The following is a 16,550-nucleotide window of genomic DNA, read 5'->3' as shown; positions in this document are numbered from 1 at the left end:
TCATTTCTTATCCTAAGAAAATTAGTTAAATTCATCCTTGAGTTTGTCTAAATACACGATGTTACAAATTTCAGATGAGCTACGCTCTGCCCCCAAGTATAAAAAGTTTCTAAGATACTAAGTCATTCCAGTTAGAAATTTGTAGCACACGTTAATATATCAACAGATAAACATCTCATTACACGTACACTTAAAAATGTAGATACATATATACCTATACATATAGGAACTAATATTGACTAATAAATACATAAACACATGTAAAACAATCAATATATATAAAACAACCATAATAAATATGTATATTCAAATCTTATACTTCAAGCTTTTGCAACAACCTATTTCACTATTGGTCGATGGTCGGTCCTAAGTTCTTTTACGAAATCTATCACGGAATTTTTTAAGGTTAGGACACCAAATTTAGTATTTCGACTTTCTATTTAAAATAATTTGATACATGTATCAGTGACTTTTCATATTTCATATACAAAAGAGGAAAAAAAGTGAGAAAAAGAGGCAGCGATTACAATTATTATAATGAAGTCCACAACATGGAATATTTTAATGCTATGAGTAATGCACACACATCCACTTAGCAGAATATTGGATTCAAACTCTACGAAAAGTACACGAATCAGAAATGTTTTAAACGTGAAATATGTTGTGTAAATGAAGTTTAGTGTAAAGTGTATGTAACCCTCAGAAGGACAAATAAAGGAGTCCAAAGAACGAAGGTATATGCGAAATATAAAAAATTACCAGTAACGAGAATACTTCTTCAGGCCTTTATTTCGAGACAAGATTTGGATTTCGGTCTTTTCATAAAATAATAAGGTGTGTCTTTCAGGGCTTTTTGATACTTGCTCACGAAGGGAAGAAAATAAGATCTCCAGGTAAAAAAGTGGGATTACAAATATTATAGTAACATGACTATATTTTGGAACCCATTAGCATTAAAAACATAAAATATGGTATCTGAAATATTTATTTAAAATAATTTAATACATGTCTCAGCATATTTTGATATTTGTCCTAAGAAAGCAGAAAGAGGACTGAGGGTTGCAATTATTATTATTATTATTGCTGTTTGGACCTTTTATTTATTTATCTATTAAAATGCTACAATAGCAATTAAAAGCGCCTGAGCTCCAACCTATAACTTTGGCTTTCAAATCTTTCATTTATGGTTGTGTGTGATTTTACGTTTAACAGAGACAAACATTTTGAGTATTTGTACTTTAAATAGTCTAAATTAGTTAACTATATCTCTTTCATCAAGTTTATGATATCAAATTATTGCTCAAAGCCTTTGCATTTTAATAAGCCTTCTCTAAAATCAATGCATGTGAATTGTGATTCTATCTTCCGAGTTCTTTTAAACTATGTTTATATGTTTGTGGTCAATCCTTTCGACAAGGAGACCTCGAAAACTACAGGGTCTGGAAAGATGATGTTTTCACTGATCGATTGGAACTTTTGCGTAGATTGTCCAGTTCTAATTGAATGTTTAAAAAACATGGCCATTATTTCTGTATTACATTTTTTTTTAGGATACACTGCAAGCGTTAAAATTAAAAAAAACGAAAGCATCATATCCTATGCGTTATACATTCCAACACCACAATGTTGTATATTAGGGTCCATGGTCACTACGAAAGTTTTGAGATACACATTGTTGTGGCACAGTATTTGAATTCCAACAATTGCGTTCGGTAGTGGTATCTAAAGCGAAGAAGCGACGCAAGTTTCAACTCGTCTCGCTTATCGGTGTGGCCGTATCGCCTTCACTTGTTTGTTGATGTGAGCAGTATTCGGTTATTTAGAATGGAGCTCGAAAGGGAACATTTTCGGGCAATGATCCTTTACGATTTCAAAAGTGGTTTGAACGAGACACAAAGCCTTGAACGTTTGCAGGAGGCATTTGGGGACCTTGCTTCTTCCCGTGCTACAATTTTTCGGTGGTTTGGTGAATTCAGAAGAGGACGGACATCGCTTAAAGATGAAGAGAGAGCTGGACGTCCTGCAACAGCTGTGTCAGATGAAAACATTGCCACTGTGAAACAAATGATTCGAGAAAATCCTCGAACAACTTTCAAGGACATTAAATCTACAGTGAACATTGGATCGCCAGCAGTAACAAAGATTCTTCATGATCATCTTCGGCTCAGGAAGGTTTCTTCTCGTTGGGTGCCTCACATTTTGACTGAACAGCAGAATCGCATGCGTGTGGAATGGTGTGAAGAAATGCTTCCAAGATTTGATGGAGGCAATTCTCGACGCGTCTCTGACATTGTTACTGGTGATGAGACTTGGATCTATCAATTTGATCCTGAAAATAAACGCTAGTCTACAGTTTGGATCTTTCCAGACGAAAATTCACCCACGAAAGTGAAGCGACCGCGAAGTGTGGGGAAGAAGATGGTCGCAACTTTCTTCTCCAAATCTGGCCATGTTGCAACTGTTCCACTTGAAGAACAAAGGACTGTTTCTGCTCAGTGGTACACCACTGTTTGCCTAACAAAAGTGTTCCAGAAGCTTCGGGAACGGCACACAGTGGGGCGAAAACGCAAAAAGCTGGCCAAAATATGATAACTATATTCAGATTGAATGAAATTTAGTATTAAGGGGTTATTGAGGTTCCTGATTACGATTCTGCAACTAACGTTCAAAAAAACAAAATGGCGGAATAAAATTTGCAAAAGTCGAAAAAGTCGTAGAAATGTTCTTAAAAGTGGCGATAAAGGGGTTATTGAGGTTGCTGAGTACGATTCTGCAACTAAAGTTGAAAAAAACAAAATGGCGGATCCAAAATGGCGGAATAACAAGAATGTCAACATACTTCGTAATTTTCACAATGTATCTTTAACAACATTCACTTTTTTCACATATTTTGATGAACAATTACTTGTTACTTATGTTCTTATTTATTAGAAATGTATTATTACTTAAATGACACAAATTATTGGTATTTGATTCGGTTATGATAACTGCAACGGCTTGTCACTGTAACATTAATGAGCAATAATTAACATCAACACGCTTCGTAGTTGGCACGTTTTGGCAGCTAAATTTTTGTCGACAGCATTAATTAATTGTCAGACTATCATTCCACAAAATATGAACGTGGTGCACGAGGGTGCACATAATGTTTTCAACGCTTTAAGTTAATAAAATATGTAAACAATGTGAAAATTTTGCCTGACTTGCGATTCAAATTATAAATTATTACATCATTATTATTAATTTTTCACTTCATACACTTATTCTACTTACCAGTACAATATAGGAAAACTTTACAGATTTAAAAACTATGAACGTGTTCGAAAGTTACACCCGCTTAAACGGACGCGTCACAATTCTTATATTGTTCTCTGCGTATTTGACCTGCTGAATGGTCTACTTAAGAGTGGCTCAGGTAGTCGGAATAAAGTAAAAACCCTATTCTATTTATGGATTTGGGCCCTTCTAACATCACTCTAGCCAACTATATAAAAAAAATTCCTATATTACTAACTTTCGTTTTTTTCCTTTTGGCCAGCATTTTGCGTTTTCGCCCCACTGTGCGGCGTCCAAGAACTGGATTGCGTGGGATCCTGCTTCATCATGACAACGCGTCCGCACACACGGCCAACATCACAATTCAGTTTTAGAATCTACGGAGGTCAAACTTATGACTCATCCGCCGTATAGCCCTGCCCTGGCCACGTGTGATTTTTTTCTGTGACCCAGGATCAAAAATCACATGCGTGGGAAGAGATTTTGCAGCCCTGAAGAAGCTGTAGTGGCTTACGAGAATGAACTTTCAACACTTGAAGAAAAAGACTGGCAACACTGCTTCCAAAAGTGGTTTTCGAGGATGCAAAAGTGTGTACAGTGTAATGGTGAATACTTTGAGAAAATATGTGTTAAATTGATTTTAAGCATGTAATCTATTTCATATCTCAAAACTTTCGTAGTGACACTCGTAGTGAAAAAGGAAGGACAACCATTTCTCGAGTCTAAGATAAATCTTCATTTTTTGAGTGTTTTGCCCAATGAACACCATATATAACTGACATTATAATTAATTGTATATGTAATGTGTTTGCTTATTACATTCTGCATGCAAGAAGAAAGAAAACACTGGCCATACATGAATTAGAAACTCCAACCGCATGTAGGATCAATCTTGCAAACGGTGCGAGATATTGAAACAACAATCGAAAAAATCTCCCCTTTATGATACCCCTTGCCGATTTTTTTAAATCAAGACGTCTTTCACTTGTGTCTGTAAAGGGACTCGTACAGATGTTGTGAGGAATAACAAGGAGATTCATGCTCATATGTGAATGATGCGCTGTGTAGGGAGCGCAGGTTCAGTTAGTAATAATTAAAATGCATTTCGTCGTTTTTTTTATATTGTTCTAAAAAGGAAGAAGAGGGGTGATAAGAAAAAGGGATAAGGGTTGCAATTATTATAACAAGATATCCGTATCTCCAAATCACTTAAGATAAGCGGCATGAAATCTGGTGTTTGGGTTTTCATCTAAAACAATTAAAAAGGTGTTTCAGGATAGTCTAGAATGGAAGAAAAAGGGTGGGGATGCGTACCTAAGGTGGGCATAGATGTTCGAAATTTATGTGAAACTTCGCGTTCAGAAAAATTCTATATGAAAAGTGGAGAAGGAAAAACGCAAAATATTGCCCACAGTAACGCATGGAGTTATTTGCTAGCACACCAACAAATCAGAAACAGAAAATGAATTTACAAACACTTTTACCCTCACACGTCAGATATGAAAGAGAAAGAAAAGTTCATGTTCAAGTTAACACAAAAGACACACAATTTAAGTTTCATAAAGCATACCTGTAATAACAACATTTCTATTCTCCAAAACACTGGTCTCAAAATGAATTCTGTTTCCTTCTCTCCACATATCAGTCTGAAGAGTCTGTCCAGGAAACACTGGTTTTGCAAACCGAGCCTGTAAAAATGAAATTAGGAAGGTTTAAATCTGGAAAGCTATAATTTACAAATGCACACATTTGCAAAATACTTTTGGCCAACTAATTTATTTCATTATGACTTACCATTAATGAAAAATTGGTTACTCTTAAAGTCAATTTTCAGTACCAAAGTCGTAAGTCATAGAATCTACAGCTTAAGCGTACAATATTCTCCACTTAGTGAGTTTCAATGTTGCTCAGATATCAATCTTGTAAGTTATTTTAACCGTCTCTGGTAAACATCGCTGAAACTAGCTTCTTAAGAAGAGAAAATGAAATTAAATCTTTGAGTTTTACATGCCACGATTATGCCCGCTAGGTGAAAGAAGACGGTGATGATGAGAAATGAATGAAATGGTGGAATGAAGAAATTGGGAGGAAACGGGAGAACCCCAAGGAAACACCCACACACGGTGTTTGTCCACCACAAAGTTCACGTGGCGCGAGCTGGGATCGAACCAGGGACCCCATGCACCAGAGGTGAACGCTCTACCACTGAGTTCTCAAGAGTTTTCATCCTTATATATGAAATGAAGTCCTACTGATCTCAGTGTATTATACAAAAATTGAACATGTGTTTGTCTATTTATCATGTATAAATTGCTTTTAAGATCCCTGGCACTTCTTCATGCAACGTTATACCTTTGTCTAGGCGTAACGATACCATGGTTTAAAGTGAAAATGTGGTGTTTAAACTCTCAAGTTCAAACAAGGAACTACGTGCTTCAGCGTTTTCAAAAATTAAGCTCCTAAAGGACAAAAATAGGCAATCTGTACTACTACACGAAAAAGTAGAAGTGACTCACTTATGAACAGAACACTTCTGTCATAAGAACAACAATAAAAAAAAGGGTTTTACAAAAATATTATCCTACGGGGGGCAAAGTTCATTTATTTATTTATTTTTGCCAAGAATAGGATCTCATGGATTTCGTAAGTTAGGGAGTTAGAACTTGGCATTTATATTTTTCATTAAAAGCACTTGTACGTGTGATCCAGTGTTTTCAAACATTTTGCTCTTAAAGGAGGAAGGAAAACAAGTTCTGAATTATTAAAATTTTAGATTCTTTATTCAGGAAATATTGAATGTGAGGATTCGCTTATGATGATGATGTGGGTCAATTTTTGTAAAATTCAAATATCCACATTTATATTCATTAAACCACATTCTAACTATGCGAAGAAAGGGCACTTCTGTTAGTTATACATGAATAGCTCTAGCTAGAAAAATGTTGCAGAATCCCATTCAGAACCCCATTAATGCATTTAACACTGAAAATAAAAGTTGAAGGCTTCTATACATCCATCTCTATTATCTTCTAATGTACTTCTTAATGAATTTTCCTTAATTTTAGAAATCGGCTGTTAAAATTCTTCTTCCTTCTTTTAATTGATGTATAATTTTCTGCAGTCGGCTGGTAAATAAAGAGAACAGTTTAAATACAAGTTACTAATTTACTATCATAATACAAGGTGAAGTAGGGTAAAAGGTCATTCAAAAATAATAAGTCACCTCAACCGAAGGAATACTTTATACGAGGGCTATTTCTATTAACCTCCTGTAAGCCATCAGAGAAGAACTACCTGAGATGACGAAAAGGAGACAAGATGAAATTATTCATATGACATTGCAAATCCTCACATCGATAGACAGACTGCAGTTCAATCGTTGTTAAGCAGCGAGCTTTAAAACATATGAAATGCAATCGAAGTGTTTGCCAAGTTAATTCGTTTTCTCTAGACACTGATCTTGAACTTTCAGGGAACTCAGCAGACAGTTCAGAAATCGTAATCTACGTCTTTAACTAACCACATATATACATATTTACCAAGGTCGTGTGGAGAAAGGTTTCCTCCCTTGGCTATCCTCGTCGTTTACAACGGGAAGATTTCTTTCAAACTCTCTGCTGCAGTTGTTTACACAGCCATCACTTATAATGGTCCGGCCTCGTTCGATGATGAGTTGGGGCTGTATTATATCCTTACAATTGGAGCAATCAAATTACATTATCTAGTTCATACTTGACGGAAGCTTCAATTGTACTTAGTATGTTTCCAAGCTCGTTACTCTACAATAATTGAATGAAAGAATCTGTCTGTTGATTGAAGGACGAGGTTACCGGACGATATTACGCTAGTACTTCAGTACGTATTGTGTATATATAATTTGAAAACATACACAAGGTGCTGAAGAAAGCGCAATTATTAGAATTCGTATCAGTAAATAGCTAGAAAAAAAAATCACGCAGAAAAAATTCCAAAGTGGAGTATAGAGACAGCTTTTCAGGAAGTCACTTTACACGTAAATGAAAAAGAAGAATGAAGGGCAGACAATCAGCAATAAAACCCATTTAGGGCAATGCAAGAAATCCAAGAAAGATTAAACCAAACGGCTCATTTTTCAACAACAATCTCTTCGACATAAATTCAAATTTGACGTAATTCTAGAAAACTGCTGTATGTATTTTTTGTGTAAGTACAAAAGACGTGTTTGCCTATTCTTCAGAAGATATAGGATGTCTTAGGGGATACACATAAATACGAATCGACAAAGCGACTACGTTCCATGACCGTTCGCTACGTACTCCCCCAGAAGTTCGACCACAAATAGATGAACAGATTCAAAAGCTTCTAGACTCAAAGATAATGGAAGAAACAAGTGACATATCATTCTCCTCTTTGTTATTTATAATCACGAAATCGAATTCCTCAATTTTCAAATTCCGCTAAATCTCCAAAGATGCAACTCGTACACAAAGTATTATATCTCGCACTTCAATCTACAGAGGACGTTCTACATATGCAAAAAAGAAGGGCTGAAATTTCAACGACTGACGTTTCGCAATCTTATTTCCAGATATTACTCCATCCAAAAAGTAGTAAATATAAGACTTCGGAGATAAATCACACAAGTAAATCATACCGATTTTTACGTTTTGTAATGGTACACTGCAATTCGGCGCAAGCATTATCAATCTAACACGAACAATTTTGGAGAAAAATATCTAAGATAATAACTTCTTTTGGTGCAGATGACCTTCTAATTGGAACAGATGTTTGGAAACACAATTCGGATTTAAAATTTTTCATTTTAATATCTTAGAAAACATGGGTTCAGTGCCAGTCCAAAGACCCACCTAATTAGCTGGATGTACTAGGTTTTCGCATGTCAGGAGAACACATCAGCATCCCTCCAACGATTGCCAACAGAATTTGAATTTAAAAAAAAAAAACCTATGAAACATACCTTGAAAAATTTTCCTGACCTATGCTTGTATCTACGAAATCACAAAAGATATCACAGCTAAAATTACACCATTTCAATTACTTCTTTCTAAAAATTCTAAATTCAAGTGGGATTCTCCACATGTCCAACTTTTCGGAAAGTTAAAAGACACTTTTAAAGTACCATCTTTTTGTCATTTTGACAGTGTTCCTGAAATCAGAGTTTCCTTTCATGTTTCTTCAGTACAAGTCAGAGGACTCCTAGCATGTTACGACTCTAAAACAGTAATAGAGAACGTAGTTTATTACTGCAGTCTTCGACTGACTAAGTCAGAACGGTGAGAATCCACATGGCAAAAAGAATTTCATGCTCTCAGTTACATTTTGCGATGATTTTGCTTTTCCCTACTACATCGTAAATTCAATTTATTTACCGACGCAAAATGCTTAACATCACTCAGATGCAACCAGAGAAAGTAGGAAAGTACACATGATACAATATATTCTTGGCTGATTATCATTTTGACGTAAATGGAAAGAACCAACCAGCAGACATCGTAAGCCGTCTGGAACAAAGAGAAACTATCTAGAAAAAAGAAAAGGAGACAACTTAGATGGAACGGAGGACGCCCAGTAATTCGGACAAATGGACTAGAATATTCTATTCATCAAATAGAGCACAGTCCATCACTTCAAAATATGATACAAGATCAGCAAAAAACGATTCATAAGCAGATATTATTTCAGTATTAGAAGAGAACGAACGAACAGAAACATACACTATATTCCGCAAAATATATTCACCTAAAAGACAACTTGTATGGCATCCACAAACATCAAGAAACTTCTTTATCTAGTAAGCATGCCTAAAACTTTAGAAGATCAGTGGTTCGAATTAATTAATACACAACCAACAGCACCAGACTTTAGATCTAACAAGACTTATAAAACCGTCTTGAATAAATACTATATGCCAAACATAAAATCATTCTTCGTCTTCAAAATTCAAACATATATAGACTGTAGAAAGCTGAAAACACTTTCACAAAAACGACGGGCAGAATTGTTATATTAACGAGTTAATTTCGTTGGCGATAAATGGCAATTTGACTTTAGGGCTATTGCCAACAGAAAACGGGAAAACAAAAAACATAAGGCCGCCACTGAGCTCGATACTAGGTACACCGGCACGTCAGTCACAGATAGGATCAAGGCCGAGGCAGTCGAAAAAGTTCTTGTCCAAGATATTTCCCTATATCCAATCAGAACAGCACCCTGTTCACAAAGCAAAACGACTTCATAATTCAGCAAAACTCTCTGATTTCTAATACAAATTTTGTCCGAGCTTCATTCACAGCCATATTGGACTTACAGAGGTCGATTACAAAACTCAAAATTTTTGTTCAATAGGATCAATCACAATGCACCTGACATTTGTTGTGAATTCATTTGTTCAAACAGGAAGTTTTTCGCCTTGTTTTTTGATGCATGGTTATGAATAGAGACCGGATGTTTAGGCACTAAAAACCTGGAAAATAGGCAGGCAAATAGGCACGTAAAATTTAAAAAATAGGCAGTAAAATAGGCACTAAAATGTAACTCGAAATAATGAAATACTCAATACCATTAAAAAATAGATTCAAGTCATAGGTAATGTTCAAAGAATATAGAAACATACTAGTTTGTTAAATAATATCTTTTTTTACTGTATATGCAAAAACGATGCATGTTATGCATTGCACATACTGGGTGAATCTGAAAGATGTGCACATACTTCGGGAGGTGGTTCGTGACATGAAAAGAAGACAAAAAGTGCTGTTGCATGTTGTCGAATTCTGCGTCGTGTTCGAGTGATAGGGGTGCCAAATTGGAATCGAAATCGAATCCTGACAATTGGAATGGGACATAAAGGTGCGCACATACTTCAGATGATGATTTGTGAAATTCAAGATGACTTTAATCTTCTTTTCATGTCACGAATCACCTCCCGAACATTTGCCTTTAAATCTTGCTTAGTCGAAGAGCCGAACAGCTGCGTCGTCCCCTTCACTTCAAAGACGTTCGGAAACTACAACGCCCAGCAATCCGCACTACATTGAAAAGTGTGGGCTTCAACCAGAAACTTCGATCGTAATCTAAAAAAGCCAGGATAAGACTTAAAACTTGAGGCATGTGTAAATTACCTTTCATTGTATACGCCGATTCGTTTGTTCTTACAGCAGGTTGAAGTAGTTTGAGTGAGAAATAAAATTTTTTCTTAGTCTTAATCTCTGGTAATAATTTTTTGAGATTTTAAATATATGTCAACACTGAAATAATGCATCAAACGACTTCATTTGGCTTTTGGAGGTGAAGCACCATCGAACAGAGCTGATAAAACTATTCAACAAAAGTAAACTAAATTTGGTGTACACACGTTACTGGAAACGAAACCTGGATCTGTATACGTGCTCTAATCTAAAAAGCAATATATTGTTCGAGTGTATTAAAGTGAGCCTAAATCCACAATACTTGTTGGTTCGAAGAGTTTTGGCAAACAAATGATTCCTTGTTTCTTCAGTTGCACCAGTCACTTGGCAACCATAGTTTAAGAAGATCAAATAAATGAAAACGCTGTGTTAGACAATTTGTTTGCCAGAGCTCATCAACTGCACAAAACCCAAATTGTCGCTTCACTCTTTACCAATACAACGCCAGTTCTCAACAAACACACCAAACTGTTGATTTTTTTCCAGTAAAATTGTCGAACTAATGACTTATCCGTACTCATCTGGTTTACACGTAATGACTACTTTTTGTTCCTAATAATAAGATGCATGGTGAGCACCTTACGTCACTTAAAGCAGCTGTTGATGCATCCCGAACAACGATTACTGAAGTACTTCTTAAAGTTACTATGAAAATAAACAAATAAGCATAAACAAACGAAAATAATTTAAACATGGGAAGGTGTATTCTGCCGAATCTTATATCGGAACATTGACTACATTGTTAACAGTAGTTTGCAGAAAATTTCATAGGCTTTCTCGTACTTAGATTGCTTATTGTTTTCCTCTTTCAAGTGTTTGCCTGAAACAAAAATACTGAAGCAAACGTTAACGAAGCCTCTATCATTCAACTCGATTTCCGCTTGTGCTCCTGCCCGTCTTTTCCACCATAACTCTCGTAAAAGTGGACCGATTTTAATGAAGTTCGGTGTGTATCTTCCTCCAAGATGGAAAAGTAACTCCGCCGTTTGGGATTGTAATCCAGCAAGGATAAATACAGAAAATAAAGGGATCAAATCAACCTTATGCTGTAAGTGAACATTTCCATACAAAACAATTTTGCATGATTTGATGAAACAAGTACTCAATTGTGACAAAACTTTTTTTTTTATTCTAATGATAAAAATCATACAATGATGAAAGCATGAACCCCCCCTCCCCCATAAGGTTAAGAAAAATATTACACAAAAATGTTGTTATAAAAGTATGTTTGATTTTGATTAAATATGTCGAATATATTAATTTAGGCTTCTGAATCATCTCCTCTGTATGGACCTAAGATCACGGAAGAACAACAGGTGAATTAACTTTCCATGACTTTTAAAACACTTCCACAATAACTAAAATTTATTCGATTTTGTTAGAATATACGAACATTTTCTTTTAGGCTTACCCAGTCCGCAGTACGGAATTAAAAACTCAGGAGTGAAGGGTAGATTTATCTCCCTGATAGTGGGTGTATGTTCCTTCAATTTCAAAAATATCGTCTACGGTAACTAACGTAAAAATATTTTGACATAATATAATGCATATTTGTCAGGCTATACTATTATTTCCATTACTTGGATTTGAAGTCAACCGACAACGGAAGAGTGAACCTTTCTACTACTCCTCCCTGACGTAATATACTTTTAAGGATTTTAACGTCCCTTTCAGCAGCAAGGCTATATGAGACGGAACCTACTGATTAATCTGAACCACATGCGTCCCTGCCGGGAATCGAACTCGGGTCTCCTACGCCACCACTTTAAGGATTTTCTACGTAACTGTTATTCCATTTTGATATCATATATGTACGATTATTGAGACACAAAACTTAATGCTTTGAGCTACATTTAGTCAAAAACAAGCATAAATAGCTCTCATGAAACAAAATAATTCTATTTGGGTGGAATACTTTGTAATTATTTCTAAAGATTTCTAATCGTCTTTACTAACAGAACTGAAATAAATCAATAGTGAGATCTATTGATCACTCAGTTTTCTAATCGACTCGTTATCTTAGAAATAATGTATTCGTCGCCTATGATTCTTCCAGATTTTTACAGCGATTGGTAGGTCTCGTAAAATAGATTAAGTTAACGTCACAACTAGAGATGGGCGGAGGAAAAAACCCAATGGGAGGGAAAATATATTTTGGATTTAAACCCATGTTCTTTCCCAAATAGTATTTTTCCACCCCCAATTTTTTAAAAAAATAAAAACAAGCAAAAATACTTTATTTTTGTGGATGTTTACTGATTTTAATTTTCAGAATCTTTACTAGTGTAATGTACGTCATATTCAAGGATGTTATAAAATAGACGATGTGGCCATACTGCAAATTTATGAGCCATACATCACAGGTTCACCACGCTATCATTGTTGGCTCAACTTACAATTAATGTTCCGTAAGTTAAAGTTAGAAAGTCCAATATTTCAGGTGCTATTTCTTGAAAATTAAGCAAATAATCGGAGGCGAGGCCGATCACGAAACCAACTAAGGTTAGTGTGCCCGAGCCCGAGTGAATGTGAGTCTCACAGAAAGTAATGAGTCCGAGTTCCATTGAAGGTAATGATTCCAAGCCCGAACGAAATTACTAATTGCACGCCCATGTGAAAGCAAATCTAATTGATGATAGTGAGCAGGAGTTCCGTTGAGAGTAATGGGCTCCAGTTCAATTGAGGAAAATGAGTGAAAGCGGGAACCCATTTCAGGCTACGGAGCCCGAGCCTGAGTGAGCGCAAGAACAAATTAACACCATCCCGTGTGAGCCCAAGCCCCACTAAAAGTAACGAGCCTGACCTCCACTGAAGGTAATGACCGGAAGATCGAATACTTTTTAACTCTTCATTTAAGTACCGACTTAATTTGATGGTTTGAAGAACATGCTCTGCTCCATTTGTGTTGTTTGCATATTATGTGATAATCGTCTTTTTGTTAGAGAACTTGCACTTAGACGGATTTTGAATGCTAAAACTAAAGATCACAAACATACGGCTATTCAAAGTACCAAAACTTAACTTTGACGCTGATGAATACATCGATTTGATCAACTGGTAACAAAACGACATTACTTCTCCTCAGTAATGCTATTCTAACCTTTTAACAATCGGCTTTCTCTCTCTCTCTCTCTCTCTATTATATTATATTATATATATATATACATATCTCGAGAACTAATGAAGACATTGGACTCATTCAAAAATGTGTTGCAGATAGATACCACACTAATTGGCATTTAGGCATTAGGGGCAGTTCATATATTACGTAATAGGGCCCACACAGGGTCCATGGTTTGTGCAAACAGTTTGATCGTGTATGGTGCTGTATGAACACTTTCGCAAAAGTTAGTGCAAACATTTTTCACATCAAACTCGTTTGAAATTTTTTTTTACACGAACATGATGTTTACGCAATCACATGCACCGTGTATGGGCATGTTTGTGCAAACATGAGGTTTATTTCCGAGTAGAAGCCCCAGTGTACAAACGCTTACTTCTTACGCTGTGGCGTCAATGTATAAGATTCCAGAATCCTGGCGAGAATTTACTGAACTTTATGGAAATTTACCTGAACTGTGGAATGTAAAGAGTGAAGATTATTAAAACAGGAATCTGAAAAATGGGGCCTTTTTCCATTTTGGTTTCACGGGTCTTTCCCCTTCCAAAGAACAAGCAATTACTATCGCTAAACAAGCTGCTTCAGTGAACATGTTTACGCGATCAAACTCAAAATTGAACTGGAGGGCGCGGTGGCTCTGTGGTAGAGCGTTCACCCCCGGTGCTTAGGGTTTCTGGTTCAATCTCAGCTCGCGCCGTGTGGACTTTATGGTAGACAAACACTGCGCTCGTGGGCTTTCCCGGGGTTCTCCCACTTTTTTTATTCCACCATTTCACTCATCTCTCATCATCACCGTTTCCTTTAGCCTAACCGGCATTCGTGGGACGTAAAACTTAAAGATTTCAATTTCATTTTTAAAATTGAACTGAAGTTTGTGCAAACAGTTGAACCGTGTATGGTCGAGTGTTTGCACAAACCGTGGATCATCTGTGGGCCCCTTAACGCTGTTCCTTTTTTTTTTTATCAAGTTTAACCCCTCCCTCTCCCTTGTCAAACTTTGTAATGCAAGGGTGAACCCCTCCTCCTTTGTTACGTAACGCTTTATTTTTGTTTTTTCACCAATTTTGCTTATTTTGGGAGTTATCACAATAATAAAAAAAATAATGGCAGAACTTTTCATTACAAAATGCTTGTATTTTGAATATATTTGCAGTGCTATTTCGCTGAGAAATGAAAGTATTAGAAAATGATAGTACCGTATTATTTTAACCCTATAATGTTGTTTAATTAACGAGTTCTAATTTTTCAAAATTCCGTACTGTAGTTTCCGAAGAACATCGCATCTAACCTCTTAGGTAATCGATAATTGGCCAGGAGGAAGGGCTGCAGGAAGACGCAGGTGAACAGGATCTAGAGAATTGATATTGACCTCTTTTCTTTTCTGGAATCCAGGGTGCTTCCTGTATTTAAAGTTTCCCAGTGTTGACGATATAGAAGTTCTCTTCCCCGTAGATCATAGATTCGACGTGGCTGCACATGTGAAGGAGCATGGACAAGTCGTTTGTGAACAAGTTTTCGGCCATCTTCTTCGAACTTCAGTTTACCCCTTTTCAAATTTTTCTTGTCTTCAATCAGTGCCAGAATGCGAATAAACTCGATTTTTCTTGCAAAATCCAAATCTAAAGATAAAAAATTCTGTATGAGATGAATATCCGACGAATTCGATTTTTAATATCTTATTTTGCTTGGCGGAAAATATTATTTCACGAAAAAGTTTCTTCTGTTTTACATACGATACTCCTTGGAAGAATAGTGAGTAATTATTCAAATCAGAAGTTTCAACTCAATTCTCAGAAATAGCGATACGAGTGGGAACGCGAGGACATTTCCAAGCGGTAGTTACGATCGCTAACAACTAACTCCAGAAAAGAATATACCGTAAATACATTGCGGCGATAGCCACAAAGCAGAGCTATATTGTATTGTAATACACGCACGGTTCGTCACCAGTCATGCTGGTGTCTAGTAGCGTCTGCAAATCCCTTCTACAGGATTAAATTTATACAGCCTGTCAATTTTCCAAAACAATATAAATATTTATTTATAAAAATGAAAAGAACTGAATAAAATTATTTGTTTAAAAGATTGCATATATTCCTGAGAATAAAAATAAAGATTACAGAAAAAACACGTAACGTAACGAAGATGTTAACCCCCTCTTTCCCCTTTGCCGCGTTACGTAATAAGTGGACGATCCCTTAGATACATATCACATTCATTACACTCACAGATCCCACTATCCCAGACATTCATATTCAAATTTCTGTCTGCCTATTGAATTGAAACAATTGAATGTTATTTGTTTTCCAATAATAGAAGTGAGGGCGAAAGTAAAAAAAGTGTTTTCACTAATTTGTTTAGCTTTTTTCTTTCATTCTTGGTTAGGTCGTGCGTGTGTGTGTGTTTATGTCTGGGTATAACAACCGGTTCTGCGAATTCGAAATATTTTAATAACCGGTTCTATCGAACCGGTGCGAACCAACTAAATAGCACCACTGCTTCTCCGCAAATACTACAGCACTTGAATCTTGAAGATATTAAAAGTGTCATAATGAACTGTCTAGAGAAAATTCTTCAATTTGAACCATATCCTTGTCACACTCAAGCAGTAGAGAGGTATGTCAAATTAGTGACGGGAGCTTCTCTTTCTGTGTTTGGCTTGAATAGAAGAGATGGCTTCATTAAAGCAAGAGCAGATTCACGAACATCAATGACACAGTTTGAAACAAAAAGAGACATCAACCAATAAGTTGGTAAAAGAATTGGTGCATACTACTCTCTGAGCACCAAAGCATAGTTATGATTTTTTAAACATTAATGTAAAATTGTAAATATTGCGTTATAAAAACTAGTTATTAATTATATACATCTTATATTTCGTTTTCTTATTGCATCTCTTATCTACTTTAAAAAATAAAATGAAATAAATAAATAAATAAAACTTTCAGATTTTGCTTTAAATTTTTCAA

At 35.9% G+C, this 16,550-nt stretch overlaps 1 protein-coding gene across 4 annotated transcripts in view; it reads right to left on the bottom strand.

The window, feature by feature from the left end:
* The window catches only part of Mfe2 (peroxisomal Multifunctional enzyme type 2), a 638,089-nt gene that overhangs the window by 133,181 nt on the left and 488,358 nt on the right, over positions 1-16,550 (bottom strand). For all 4 annotated transcript variants that reach the window (XM_081748535.1, XM_081748534.1, XM_081748536.1 and 1 more), the window contains exon 15: positions 4,847-4,964. In XM_081748535.1, the coding sequence (XP_081604661.1) occupies positions 4,847-4,964 (118 nt within the window). The remainder of the gene's footprint in view (positions 1-4,846; positions 4,965-16,550) is intronic.

This window comes from Thermobia domestica, chromosome 2 (genome assembly GCF_964235325.1).
Source record: "Thermobia domestica chromosome 2, izTheDome1.hap1.1, whole genome shotgun sequence".
Classification (NCBI taxonomy): Eukaryota; Metazoa; Arthropoda; class Insecta; order Zygentoma; family Lepismatidae; genus Thermobia; species Thermobia domestica.
The sequence above is the reverse complement of the archived record's forward strand: the minus strand, read 5'-3'. Positions and strand labels throughout refer to the sequence as shown.